At 40.7% G+C, this 15883-nt stretch overlaps 1 protein-coding gene across 1 annotated transcript in view; it reads left to right on the top strand.

The window, feature by feature from the left end:
* The window catches only part of tgfb2 (transforming growth factor, beta 2), a 276666-nt gene that overhangs the window by 199509 nt on the left and 61274 nt on the right, over nt 1-15883 (top strand). The window contains 1 exon segment of the mRNA XM_034173941.1: nt 1008-1171. Coding sequence (XP_034029832.1) covers nt 1008-1171 — 164 coding nt within the window.

Here is a 15883-nt window from a genome sequence, read left to right as displayed (position 1 = left end):
GTTACATCACAGCATTGCTGATGCATGAGTCACGTTGATGCATGAGTCACATTGATGCATGAGTCACATCAGTGCTGCAGGAATTACACTAGTGCTGCACAAGCCTTGTCAGTGCTGCGGCAGTCGCATTTGTTCTGCAGTAGTTATGTCATTGCTGAAGGAGTCACGTTAGTGCGGCACAAGTCATGTCAGTGCTGCATGTTCCGTCAGTGCTATAAGAGGTTTATTGGTCTGAATAGTATACAAATAATGAGTGTTTATGAGTTCAATGCTATGAATATTTCATGAGGTGAAAGACGGAACATTCAAGTTTTCACTGAGTTAAACATTTGTCCCACTGAAAGAATGTAAAAACATTATTTGTTTTATATAATGGCTAAAATAGATCCTTGTCATTTGATATGTTAATTTATAAACAACAGAAAAGGGACTTACATTTGGTGTTCATCACTGGTGGTTTGACATCAACAGTCCAACATGAACTTTAAATTGGAGTTCAAAATTCTTCTCGGTCAACTTGGATAAACAGTTAAGGGGCTTTCACACCGGAAGCATCAGCCGCAGCAGAAGCATCGCAAATCAGTCTTAAAAGCATTATTTTCAATGAAACGTGGCTCTTTTTTGATGCGGCAGAAGCATCGTGTCAAAAACCGAGCTAAAGTGACATTTCTGCTGGGAGCGCGCATTGCCGCTTGTCGTCAAGCTGCCATGGTCAAAGTTCAACCCAATCCAATTTTAGCTGCTCTTAGCTGTGACATAGCTTTGTGCTGTCCAATAGAAACGAGGCATCAGGCCAAAACTCGCTCTCGCTCTCAAATGTTGCCGCTTTCACTCTGACATGTTGTCTTGATGCACTGTATGAGATCAGACACACGCAAACACACACTCACAGACACATCAAAGATATGAGCTGCTGATGTAGCGGTGTCACCCCTAGAGGACAGTTTCTGTTTTTGACTAAAGTGTGGATGTGACCTCAGATGGTTTTTCTCTCTGCTGTGTTTCAGACTTCATCTCTCCAACACACTTGAACCCTTACTTCAGGCGGCTCACATTTGATGTGTCTTCCATGGAGAAGAATGCTTCCAACCTGGTGAAGGCGGAACTTAGGATCTTTCGTCTGCAAAATCCTGGCGCCCACGTGTCTGAGCAGCGCATTGAGCTCTACCAGGTAAACACTAGACTCATGAACTGGTTAACCCAAATACCAGTTCAGTAGCAGCTGTGGTGAATCCCCAGAGTCTGTCAGGTCACTGCTGTGTGAAGCCATTATTAAAGAGGTCGAAGTGTATGCATAGAAACCAAGCCTTTTCCCACACGTGCACTGCTGTGTGTATGTTTTTCAAGTGGAAATGTTTTTGTTGTTGTTTTGTTTTCAGCTGCTCCTGTTTTGTTCCGCCTCGCCACAGCAGATACAGCCAGATCCACATTGGTATTTGGCACAAGTTTTATGGCAGATGCCTTTCCTGATGCACCTCCAGTTTTTCCTGGAGAAACATTGTCATTGTCTTGTTGAAACACCCATTTCAATGGCATTTCTCTTCAGCATAAGGCAACATGACTTCTTCAAGTATTCTGATGTATTCAAACTGATCCATGATCCCTGGTGTGTGATAAATAGGCCCGACACCATAGTATGAGAAACATCCCCGTATCATGATGTTTGCTCCACCATGCTTCACTGTATTCACAGTGTACTGTGGCTTGAATTCAGATTTTGGGGGTCATCTGACAAACTGTGGCCCCTAGACCCAAAAAGAATAATCTTGCTGTCATCAGTCCACAAAATTAGACTAGATTAGATAGAACTTTATTGATCCCTTGGGAAGACTCCCTCAGGGAAACTGAGGGTAAAGTAAAAAAGAAAACAACAATTTGCTATTAAAATATAAATACACAAATATAAATTCCAGACATACTGATCGCTACTGGTTTATTGGCTACTACTGTTCCTCTCCTTCCTGTCCTCTGCATTCGTGTTACTCCTCCTCCCCGTGAGTGAGGATGGCCTGAGGGACTAAGGAGTTTTTCAGTCTGTTGGTCCTGCACTTGGGAAGGAGCAGTCTGTGGCTGAAGAGTCTCCTCTGGATGCTGAATGGTGTGCAGAGGGTGACTGGCATTGTCCGTAATGTCCAGCAGTTTGTCCAGTGGTCTCTTCTCTGCCACCGTCACCAGAGAGTCCAGGTTCATTGTGTGTGAACGGTTCATTGTTCAGTCCATTTATCTGTTTGCGCACCTTGTGCACTGAGCAGATCTCTCCCAATTAGTATGACATTCCCAGCATTAGGTTCGAGAGGAGGGACTTCCGATGCTATTCCCTTCAGATGTGCGTGGTAATAGGCTGCTTCAGGTTTCGGAATCTCTGCTCTCTTGTTAGGGAGATTGTCACATTCACTCAGTGTTGGAAGCTGTAAACAGGTTTTCATGTCCAGAGACTCTGACATAACCATGAGCTCTTCTTCCATATGCCTCTGTAGCACCCATACAGGTTGGAATGTTCTCACTTGCCAGGGAGAGATGGCTCTGGTCGTCTAACACTGCATACATCCTCTTACCTTTACAGGTTTCTAGCCACAGTGGGCAGCGCTGCAAATTTCCAAACTGAAATGTTGCTGAAAAAATGTACCAATTTGATCGCATTTCAAGCTTATAGAGTCATACTTATCAGGTGTGGCACAAACTGTATGGACACAACTGCAAATTCACACAACTGATAGAGTTCAAAAGAGTTCGAATGAGTTCAAAAGGCAGGAGATCGGTACACGGATGGTCCAGCACCGTGGCAGAGGTAACAGAGAGACAAGAGGTTGAGGCATAGTCAATAAACAGGCACAGGTCAAAATACACAGTGTGAGGGCTATCAGAGGCAAGACAAAGATGAGGTCAAAAACAGGCAAAGTCAAAATACCGGCAGGCAAAACAGGACAAAACAAAGCAAAGAACGGAGGCTGGAAAGTGACAGAAAATCAACGATCTGGCAGTGAGCTGTGAGACTGTGAGGGCTTAAAAATGGAGCATACTAATCAAGGTGTGATGAGGTGCAGGTGTGTGGAAGAGGGCGTGGCCAGGGAAGACAAAGGTAAGTGCAAGAGAGTGCACTGAGACAAAAGCAAAGCGAACTGTAGCAAGATAACTGACTGAAAAGCCAACTGTGCAAAATGCTAAGTGCTAATAATTAACGTGATCAAAACAAAATGGGACAAAACTAAGAAATAACATGACTAAAGTAAATAGCGGGAAACAAGAAGATCAAAACTAGAACAGAACTGATACTGATTAAAATAAAAAAGTAAGTGCAATAACTAACAATGAGGTGACAAACTTAAGACTACACCGAAAGTAAATGAACAGAATGACAAAACCAGAGACTACAGAATAATGCAATAAATAAAAGTAACTACCTGATAAGCAATATGTGACAAACGGAACATGTGTACAATGCATCAGATTAACCCCCTGTTTGCCAAAACATTAACATGTCTTTGTACTGCAATATTTGATATATTCACCTGGCAAAGAGGCATAATATGTAATCAGAACATCAATTAACCCCATCGTTCAGGTGTAAGGCATACCACTACACACATTCTTAGGGTTTAATGTGGTTTTTATCCTACTGTGGGGATATTAACCCCTTAGAACTCAAATTTTTTTATGAATTTTCCCACGTTTTGTTGATGCTCTGATTATTCATGAGTGGATGTTAATAAAATAAGTTGCTGTGTATATCATTTGACAATTTTAGATGTCTTTTATTAGAAAATACCAGGTAGAATAATTTAAAATGGGTACAATGCTTTAAATTAACCCTTTGTTTGTGGTAAACCATCAGTCCACAGTTAGTAAGCAATTTGACTGATTGTGGCCGAGATTTCCTTTGGGGATGAAAGTACACGACTTTTATATAAAAATCATCACACAGAATGTTCTGAAGTCCTTTTCATGGCAGTATAGACAGTGTTAACCCGTTTCCAGCTAATGACATGTTGATCAAGAATTCTTTCGAAACTTGCCGGAATGCATCTGGCTGTACAGTTTTGATAATCTTTCTGAAATTAACCACTACTAATACAAACAACAGAGTGTTTTAGGTATCTTTCAGTGGTTTTACCCAGTTAATTCACTGTATTTCTGAACGCAGCAACTTAAAGAGCAGTTGGCTGTTGATAACCATTTTCATTATTTTCAGGTGTAGCTTCCCATAGATTCTATGTCTTCAATTAAGAGTAGAAACAGTGAGATGGTACAAATTTTAATTTCAATGAACTTAATTAAGACAACAGATTGTTTCTGAGAAGGTCATTGTGCTTCTATGGCAGACCAGTTGTCCATTAATTAATGAGGCAGCAAATAATATTTTACTGCAAATGTGTATTTTGCAATGGCGATCGAAACTGGTCACACAAATACCCTCTGCAAGTTTCAAATAATGATTGCTAGATCAACATGTGATTAGCTGGAAAGGGGTTAAAACTGTCTATACTGTCATTAAAAGGACTTCAGAACATTCTTTGTGATGATTTTAATATAAAAGTCATGTACTTTCATCCCCAAAGGAATTCTCAGCCACAATCAGCCAAATAGGTACACTCAACAAAAATATAAATGCAACACTTTTGGTTTTGCTCCCATTTTGTATGAGATGAACTCAAAGATCTAAAACTTTTTCCACATACACAATATCACCATTTCCCTCAATCATGGTGTCTAATCAGCATCTTGGTATGGCACACCTGTGAGGTGGGATGGATTATCTCAGCAAAGGAGAACTGCTCACTATCACAGATTTAGACTGGTTTGTGAACAATAGGGTTAATATCCCCATAGTAGGGTAAGAACTTAATTAAACCCTAAGAACGTATGTACTGGTATGCCTTACCCCTAAAAAAAAAATGGGGTTAATTGATGCCCTGATTACATATTGTGCCTTTTTTGTTAGGGGAATATATCAGATATTGCAGTACAAAGACATGGTAATGTTTTGGCAAACAGGGGGTTAATCTGCTGCACTGTACACATTTTAATTTAGTACAACCATGATTTTCTAAAAGTAGACATCCATACCCTTCAAATAAAGCAGGTCTCATTTTGTTCTACCGCCGGGAGGGGTATGGGTATTTTTTCAGCCCTTGGCCGCTGGACTAAGATAAGAAACACTTGAAGATCAATAATAACCAAAACCGGCGACTAAAGCATAATAGATAAATATGATAAACAGAATTAAACTAAAACTAAAGCAACATAAGGGAACAAGAGTTAACGCAAACAATGAACAATAAAGCAAAACAAAACACATGGCAAAGAAAAGATACACAGAGAATAAAACAAACAAAACCAATCGTAACTGAAGCATGACCATGGCAACCTGACATGATATGAATAAAACACTGAAGATTCAGAACCTGGAGGCTAAAGAGAACCCACAACTAAAGACAGGAGCCCATCATGGGCTGGAGCATGACCGTACTTTTGTTTTATTTTGCAGAAATAAGATATATATTGCCGATATATATTTCTTATTTACTTCGTATCTAAGTGCAAACAGCAAAGACAACAGCAGCCAGCTGCTTTCAGCGCTGTGAAGCCACGGAACTCTGAAAGCAGAGATTAGAACCAAGAGAGACACACTCCACTCTGACTTAAAGCAAAAAAAAACAAACAAACAAAAAAAAAAAATACTCCAGAAGAATGTTTGATAATCCAGAGTTGCTTCTGTGTCAGCAGATGCTGATAATATACTCAGACGTTTATGGCTTATTTTACAGTTTAAAGGCTTCCTGTTTCCAAAAAGGTCAAAGGAAAACAGACGGTGAGAGCGAGGGGGAGCGGCGAAAGGAGCAGAGGAGAGAAGGGAGAGGAGGAGCCTCAGTGAATCAGTGAAAGTGAAAAACTGACAATCAGATCAGTCCAGCTTCAGCTCTTGTTCATAAGGCAAATAGAGGTCATACTGTTTATAATAATAATAATAAAAATAAAAATAATGCTATCCCACCGAAGCATGTTGGAAAAAAAAACTGTCATGACAGAAAACTCTACCTGCTTCACAGGATTAAAAAGGTACAGTGTGTCATTTTTTAACAAGAGAATGAATGCTATATGCCCATCAAATATTAATGTTTTTAACTTTTTCAGTGTTATTTATTTTATTAACTTAGACTTTGACAGAAACATTTAAAAAAGAACTTTGGTATTAGAAATACTGTCATGGTCTGGCCCTTTTGGGGCCAGCTGTTATGATTTTGGACCTTTTTTCTGAGCATTTGTACCATGTCTTATTATCAGTGTCATGTTCATGTTATGTTTGCTTTTGTTTCATTTATTCTCTGTGTATCTTTTCTTTGCCACATATTTAGTTTTACTTTATTTTTTATTGTTTGCTTTCACTCTTGGTCCCTTAGTTGCTTTAGTCTTAGTTTCATTCTGTTTATCACATTTATTATATTATGCTTTAGTCACAGGATTTTATTATTTATTGTCAGTGTTTCTTATCTCAGTATGTTCCATTTGTTATTTATTGCATTCTGTTTATCAGTTATCTTGTTTCATTAATTGCATTATTCTGTAGTCATCGGGTTTGTTATTCTCTGTTTACCAGTAGTTTATTTTGGCTCTTCTCATTTGTGATTTCAGTTATGCTTTTATGTCCGGTTTTGTTTTCAGTTCTCATGTTCATGCTCTGTCCTGGTTATAGTTGTATTTTAATCTGTCCATGGTTTCTGTTTTTGCTTCATCTTCTTTGTTTGCCCCTGCACCAGCTCTTGTGTCCTCGTCTGTCACTATGACTCTTTTTGCTATGTGTTTTCTTCCACTTCCACTCTTGCACCTGCTCACGTGTCTTTGTCTCTTTCATCACTCCACTCTGTGTTTTCCTGCCTTCACTTTCTTGCACTGTGCACAATTTTTGTCTTCCCTGGTCACGCCCCTTCCAGAACTTTCACTGACACCTGCATCTTGTTTCACTGATTACACCACCAGTTATTTAAGCCCTCACTGTTATGTGGGCCGCCCGAAGAGGAGGTACTGCTGGCCAACGCCAGAGGGCGCCCTGCCTGTAGTCGGGTTTCAGGCACCAGAGGGCGCAGTCACCACCCAGGAGCCAGGACTACCATCTGTCAGAAATCATCTCATCATCCCATCCCATATAAGACTGGAGGAGACACCACATCTCTGCCGAGTTATCAGTTTACCACTCAGGTAAAACTCTCAGCCGTGTCTGTGCTGAACGCACGTATCATTGTCTTTTGAAAACCTTTGCAGGAGTACCAGTTATCTTCAGTCAGCTGGGAGCTGGGTTTTGGACGTAGAAGAGTGACGGACTTCACTCCTCTTTCCAAACCAGAGAAGTAACAGTTAGTCTCTGCACGTTTCTGTGTTTTTGTGTCGGAGGTGGAGATTCTCCCACAAAAGGAACTGAACTGAATTGCTGATTGTTCTGCTGGGTGTGCACACACCCACCATTAACCTGTCTTCTGTTCCTGCCAGCAGTACCGGATCTGACAGCTGAAGTAGAGGCCACCTGGGGACTCGGGACTTGGCGGCTTCAGTTTGCTGCAGGTCTTCGTTGGCGGCGGAACCTTGTGGGCCCCGGCTCTTCTCTGAATAGGCGTCTCCTACCCTCGGACCTGCCCACACGTCACCTGTTGACTTTTGTAATTGACTGTCTAAAAATAGTATTCGACCTGTTGTGCACATTTGCCACAATAAATTGTATTTATTTGACTACCCATTGACCGTTCATTTGCGCCCCCTGTTGTGGGTCCGTGTCATTACACTTCCCCAACACTCAGTCTCACAGCTCACCGCCAGATCGTTGTCTTTGTACACCTTCCAGCCCAATTCATTGCTTTGTTCTTGCCTGTAAGTATTTTGACTCTGCCTTGTTTTGACCTTGACTTTGCCTTGCCTTTGATAGCTCTTACACCGTGTTTTTTGACCTGTGCCTGTTTTTTGTACCACGTCTCAGCCTCTTGTCCTTTTGCTACCTTTGCATCGCTGCTGAACCACCCGTATACTGAACCCCTGCCTGTTATTAAACCATTTGAACTTTGTCAGTCTTGCGAGCTTGCATTTGTGTCCCTCTGGTTTGTGCCACACCTGATAATATTATTATTTCTACTATTCAACATAAATGTCTTTTTTGCCTATTATTCTTTCTTTCAATGCATAAAACCCTATAGCTTCAGGGGGCTCTGCCCCCTTGACCCCCACTGGGGTCCCCGGTCCCCCAGCCGTGAGTCACGATCATGTAATTTACCCGGCACTAAAATGGGTCTAGCTAGAACCCTGTACCTTTGCTATGTTGGCCAGAGGCCATAGGCCATTAGCCATAGACATTAACCAGAGTCACCTTGTAGCATGATTTAACACTACTGCCCACACCACAGATTTTAGTGCAGCTTGAAGAGATTCCTTCATTGGTCTCTCCCTCCCCACCATCCTCTTAGTGCAGTCAAGGTTGAGACGAGGCTTGAACAGAGTTAATGATGCTGGGATACATGGCACTAATACAACCCCTGGCAAAAATTATGGAATCACCGGCCTCGAAGGATGTTCATTCAGTTGTTTAATTTTGTAGAAAAAAAGCAGATCATAGACATGACACAAAACTAAAGTCATTTCAAATGCCAACTTTCTGGCTTTAAGAAACACTATAAAAAAATCAAGGAAAAAAATTGTGGCAGTCAGTAATGGTTACTTTTTTAGACAAAGCAGAGGGAAAAAAATATGGACTCACTCAATTCCGATTAATAAATTATGGAATCACCCTGTAAATTTTCATCCCCAAAACTAACACCTGCATCAGATCAGATCTGCTTGTTAGTCTGCATCTAAAAAGGAGTGATCACACCTTGGAGAGCTGTTGCACCAAGTGGACTGACATGAATCATGGCTCCAACATGAGAGATGTCAATTGAAACAAAGGAGAGGATTATCAAACTCTTAAAAGAGGGTAAATCATCGCAATGTTGCAAAAGATGTTGGTTGTTCACAGTCAGCTGTGTCTAAACTCTGGACCAAATACAAACAACATGGGAAGGTTGTTAAAGGCAAACATACTGGTAGACCAAGGAAGACATCAAAGCGTCAAGACAGAAAACTTAAAGCAATATATCTCAAAAATCGAAAATGCACAACAAAACAAATGAGGAACAAATGGGAGGAAACTGGAGTCAACGTCTGTGACCGAACTGTAAGAAACCGCCTAAAGGAAATGGGATTTACATACAAAAAAGCTAAACGAAAGCCATCATTAACACCTAAACAGAAAAAAACAAGGTTACAATGGGCTAAGGAAAAGCAATCGTGGACTGTGGATGACTGGATGAAAGTCATATTCAGTGATGAATCTCAAATCTGCATTGGGCAAGGTGATGATGCTGGAACTTTTGTTTGGTGCCGTTCCAATGAGATTTATAAAGATGACTGCCTGAAGAGAACATGTAAATTTCCACAGTCATTGATGATATGGGACTGCATATCAGGTAAAGGCACTGGGGAGATGGCTGTCATTACATCATCAGTAAATGCACAAGTTTACGTTGATATTTTGGACACTTATCCCATCAATTGAAAGGATGTTTGGAGATGATGAAATCATTTTTCAAGATGATTAATGCATCTTGCCATAGAGCAAAACCTGTGAAAACATTCCTTGCAAAAAGACACATAGGGTCTGTTGTGAAAGTGTAGGAACACGGACCCACAACAGGGGCGCAAATGAACGGACAATGAAGGAAGTCAAATAACAACACTTTACTGTTGTGAAAAAGCACAACCAAACACGGCGAATGTGAAATTTAAGTCAGTCAATTACAAGGGTGACGTGTGGGCAGGCTCGAAGATAAGAGACGTCCGTCCAAAGCAGAACCGGAACCACACGATTTCCTCCACCACCGAACCCCGGGAATACTGGAGCCGCCAAGTCCCGAACACCCAGGTGGCCACTGCCTCCGCTTGTCGGATCTGGTACTGCTGGCGAGGAACAAAAACAGTTAGATGTGGGTGCGTGTGCACCCAGCAACACGTATGGTGGGAATGCCACCTCCACCTCTCGTCGAAAAAAGAAACAATATCTGCTGTCCAACACACACAAGCAATAGATATTCCTGTCAGAGAATCAACACAGTCAGCTGAGATCGTTACCTCCTTGGTAGAGCGATATCTCGGCAGAGAAGTGGAGATGACGTCTTGCAGATATACCGCTGCGGATCAGATGATTGGTAACAGCTGTCGTGGGTGACAGCTGTCACCCCGGCTGCTCCTGTGAGATGGCAGCGCCCTCTGGTGCCTGGAGCCCGCAAACCTTGCCAGATCGAGTGAGTTGTTGTCTGGGCTTTAAAAATTGGTTTTTAAAATGGCTTGGTTCAGAGGTATGGGTTGGTGAATGGTTGGATAGTTACTCGGTTCATGACTTCCTCTTTAACAGGACTGGAGATGGTTAGTTGGACATAATCTCTTGTCCTGTCCACTGTATGTTGTGGTAGAGGAGCAAACTTATCGATCATAGAGCAACATAAGGGTGGGAGAGAACCAGTCTTATCACTCTTGGGGACATACTGACTGAAGGTGGATGATGGCTGTTTTACATAGACTTCTGTCCTTTTCAGCATTTGTATGGCCAAAGGTTCAAGATCTGCTGGCTCGTGGTAACTTTCTGCTCCTATGTCTGCGGCTGCTGCCTCCAGTACAGCTGCTTTTGCGTTAGGTACCTTAACGTCCTTTTGCCGATTGAGTGAAAGTAATGAAGCTTCAAGTTTTGTCTTTTCAATCTGAATGCTTGTCTCTCTATCCAAAAACTCCAATTTAGCTTTAACGGCCTTAGCTCTTGCTTTAGCTGCAGCTACGGCTGTTGAGCTTGCAGACGAGCGTCAGGCTTCAGAGCAGGTGCTGAACGCGACTCAAACATGCCTTTATCTGGTTGACTTGGTGATGCATCACTTGCCTTTTGTTCTTTGTCTTCCATGGTTCACAAGTTGTCCCTTTTCCTTGTATCTTCGAGATGGAATGTTTTTTTTATTTTCCTGGCCTTGCTGAGCACTATATTTTTATAACCCAGCTATTCAGGTAGCTAAACACTCTCCCATCCATCTGCCAAAAAGCACTCCATTCTGTTCTTTTGCATGTTTTAATGAGATGAGTGTAAAACTGTAGGACACAAAATACAGAAAAATTACTGCAAAGCAGGTAGAAAATTACAACCTTATCATAAAATGTTTAAAATATTATATTCCAATGTAGAAAAACAGCTTATTACTTACAGATGATGCTGTTCTAGGTTTAGCCCAAAGAAAAGACAACAAAATGGTTGCTAACTGAGCGCATGGTCAGACAGACTATTCTAGAACACAAAGCTGCAGTGCTACCTTTTGCCACATAGTGGCATCATTGAAGAAGGTTGCAGCAAATAGATTCCATTACCGAGGTAGTTATTGATATTAGTTTCAGCCTTTTGGGGTGTAAAGGAAAGCATAAAAATCTCTAAATGTTTCATTGATGGTAAAAGGGTCATAAGAAACGTCACCACATTGTCATGGCCGGCGGTGACCCAGCCCCAGGAGCGGTAGGACTTGCAATGCAAACTCCCAGACTAGGCTTTGGTGTAAGAGAAAACATGGTCTTTAATTCAGGCTCAGGTACGATACACGTGGTCAGTCAGCGGAGCAAAGGTACAAGCAGGGCAAGGCTGAGATGCAGTCATGGGCGAGCAGGGTTCATTGGCACGAGCAAACATAGACATCCGGGAAGAGGCAAGGGGCATGGTCGAGGTTACACAGAGCAGTAGTTCGATACACAGCTTGACAAAAACAGGACTGATAAATGGGTGCTGGAAAGTGTACAGAGACAACAATCCGGCAGGGAAGTGAAGGACTGTGAGGTTTAAATGGAGGTGGACTAATCAGGATGTGAGATGAGGAACAGGCGGTGTTAACGAGGTGCACATGAGGAAAGCTCTAAGAAAGGGGCGTGATTAGTGAACAAAGATTATACACAGGCAAGATTGTGAGGAGGGGGAGTGCACCAAGTGGAGTGATGTAATAGGCAAAGACACGTGAGCTGGTGCCAAGAGTGTGAGTGAAAGATACATGGATGCTTATTCACCGTCTTTGGACAGATTTCCGTCTTTTTGCAAAATCTCACCGTCTAAAAACTAGCAAAACATTAATTTTTATTTCCTCAAATCCTTACATGTCAACCTATATGGATTGTCTGTAAATTATACGGATTTTTCTGAGTTTCATAGTCATACGGGCCTACAAATAAAGTCTTACGGATATTCAGGGTTTGGTCTGCAGCGGCTCTGTATTTAACAGTTTCTGCAGCGCGACTCCACTTTGATGCGTGAGCCACTGAAGCAATGCTTCGAACCACTGGCTCGTGGTTCTTTGATTTGCTGCTCTTCAGAAACGGCAAGTCTGCTTCTTAACTCCTCTCAAAGCCGTTAAAATATCGTGAGTCGCTTTTGTGTGGATTAAAGTCACTAACTGGGACTCTTGTCATGTTGTAGTCAAGAAACGAGAATCGTCCTCCGTTCTGTTGACACAAAATTGCCGCTTTAAATAAAATGACACCTCTTTCCAAAGGCTGTAATACAGAAAATAAACCACAATCGACTAAAACATTTTTTTTTTTCTTCCCAAAATGAGACGTCCTGTGTTCTTTATGAATTAAACTGATGCTGACGTACAGCACAGCCAGCATTAAGAGCTCAGCTCAGATATATGGAAAGACATTCATGCCAAAATGTCTGAAAGGAAACGCTTTTGACAAAACTACAGATTTTGTTTATTTCTATTTATGTCCAGAGATCAAGGATCCACCATGTAGAGTTTATTATGTCCAAAGTTTAAGCATCCAGTGACAAATTTCATATTTATTTACTTTGACTCAATAAAATGTTGTTCAATTCAATTTCAATTTAATCGGCTTATAAAGCACTAAATCACAACAAAAGACATCTCAACGCACCTCACATACAACAGTTCAACATAAAAAATTTAAATAAATAAATAAAAATTTAAAAAATTCAAATACATAATTAAAAACAAGTAAAAGATAAATCAGATAAAAAATAAAAACTATTCATAAGAAAGAGAATAAAAATCGCCTTTAAGGCTTGACTTAAAGTATAGTAGATATTTTAGATTGATATTCATGTTTTGTACATCCATATTAATTTAGTCAGTGTGATATTCAAATATGATTTTACACAGGAGAGAAACCAGGATGTGGAACATTGGTTGTGTTTATACTGTTTATGTCGTTCTGTAAGAAGAAAATGTGACACTCTCGGTATAGAATGACTGATTAGATGCCATGTCAGTGTTCAGAGCAGACAAATAGGCTGACTGTATATGTATTTACTATAATAGTCTGTATACATGGTAATGTCATCTGTGATGGCATACAAAAGTGAATTGATCCTAAGCAGAATATCATCAATAATATGTTATGTATCTTCATCTAGTCTGAAAGCAATTATCTAGTCTCTAGTCTGAAAGCATTATGAGGTTAACTATTTCTTTGAATGTTGAGATTTTAATTCCTAGTCTTTGAGCCCAATCAAAAACAAACTAAATCAATAAAGTTTTGTGCATGAGTTAACTATATTTGTAAACTATTGTGTTATATTCTGTATATACTCCTACAGGATGGTACAACATGGCATACTGCATGAGATCACAAGAGAAATTTAACAGCTGTTTCAAGTCCAAATTTAATCCAAATAATACACCAAAATTCACCACAGGGCACTTAAATTCTTAAAATTTCCTGGGGGGGGGGGGGGGGGCAACCCCCCCTCTTTTGCCATGAATAGTTGCTGTCTTTTAATTTACTAAGACTTTGGATTGCTGTCTTTTTTTTCATCCTAAGCATCCATGAAGATACGAGGCAGGTGCAGTGAACATAATCAAATCAAATATGAGTGAGGGACGAAGACCTCATGGTAGGTGCAGGAGTGTGGAGTGGAAACAAACAAATGGCAATGAGGAAAAAACGAACAGAGCTAAAACGGGAATCGAGGGCAGAATATAATACAACAACATACTGGGCATAAACATGAGAACTGAAAGAAAATGAACATTAAGACAAAACTAAACCGGAACTGACGAAGAAAACAAAGTGGCTAAACAAACTATAAATAAAATAGACACTGTGATTAACAAAACCTGACACTAAAACACAACGGATAATATAACAAATGAGAAGAACAAAATAAACAAGTTATAAACAATGAAAACACAAACTGGCTGAACAAAACAAGAACGGAACTGGACAATGGCCAAAGAATAAAAGTGACAAAGCAAAATAGAACATAGAATAAACACATGATGAAAATAAATAACTAATAAAGCGGGAACAGAAGATGCGGCAAAGAAAGGGGCAAAAAAAGGGATCAAAGCCTGGATCAGGGCCCAGCATGACACGCATGATCTCTTTGCCATATTAATTAAACGGTCATTATTTTACTTTTTCAAATGAAAGGCAAGTTGTTGTTGTCCATTCAGCTGCTCCTGTTTTTTTTTTTTTTTTTTCGGGGTAGCCACAGCGGATACAGCCAGATCCGCATTACCATCGAGCCAGAATTGTGACAAGCCGTTATGGATAAAAGAGCAAAGAGAGTCATTATTCAAAAATGACATATTGAATCTCCATGTTGGAGTTCAAGGGATGCTAAATGGTGGGTCAATCTGTAACCGCACAGAGGCGTGATCGGATAGTACAATAGAGTCTATGTTTGGCAGGCCTAGACTGAGTGCAGGAATCGTTTGGGGATAAAAAAAAAAATAGTCAAGTCCAGAGTATGAATTGTGAAGGTGTGAGTAAAATGTATAGTCTCTTGCTTTCCCGCCACACATCTATTAACCCAGTGCCTGCGCACAAACTAAAAGGAGTTTAGATGATCCTGGGTTTGAGATACTGGCAGAGGAGGATCGATCCATGGAGCCATTGATGATACAATTAAAATTTCCACCCAAAAAACCAAGGCCTTTGCAATAATTATTAAAGGTTAAAATAATATGCCAGATAAATTTAACCATGTCACACCTCGAGGGACTGGTTTTGTTGGGGAAAACATCACCAAACTCACTGCAAATACATGTCATTTATTGACTTTTCAAAGTGATCAGATTCGTCAATAAAGTCAGTTTAATGTAGAATGGTTCATTTGAGGTCAGCTTTGTGTACAAATCTCATCATTTCATGGAATGACTCCTGTCAGCTGGCTGATAGAAGTAAGTTAGAGACAATAAAAAAAAAAACGGCTGATTTCATTAGAACGCTATACAGGCTGAGTGTGTTTTCACCAAGCGGCCAGTCACGGAAGCACAAATTCTTGCCTTCGGATTGGCCATTTTGCCAAAGTGATGTAGCGCGGACCTCGAGTATCAAAATGAACTTTATTTTGACAGCCATAATTTTAATACTTAAGCGCGACAGCTTGCAGTCATTACAACACTGTACGCTGGACTTATTATTTACAAGCTACCTAAGAAGTTAGCGATAGCTACAATTAGCTTAACCTCATGCATCGTCTGTTAGCATTTTGTATCCTCTCATCTTTGGCTTCATACAGCTGCATGGCTTCCTAAAATCTCCTGTACTATGAAGCATGTTTCGTCTTGCTGCCTGCAGCCTTCTCTTAAAAACCCACAGAGTAAGTGCAACATCACCTCTATGTAGCTCCTTTGTTTGTGTCGCGTATACGTTGACATATTGACAGTTTCGCACAACTGTGCTCTGATGACCTCACCCACTTTGAGAAGGTTCTCAGTTGTAATGGAAAATGACAGCCTGGTATCAAAACTGAGTTGAGCCAAGTAGTACTAGAACTGTATAATGGAAAAAGGCCTACAGATTACACTATAGCCTCGTTTCCACC

This window comes from Thalassophryne amazonica, chromosome 7 (genome assembly GCF_902500255.1).
Source record: "Thalassophryne amazonica chromosome 7, fThaAma1.1, whole genome shotgun sequence".
Taxonomy (NCBI): Eukaryota; Metazoa; Chordata; class Actinopteri; order Batrachoidiformes; family Batrachoididae; genus Thalassophryne; species Thalassophryne amazonica.
This window is presented reverse-complemented; position numbering and strand designations above follow the sequence as displayed.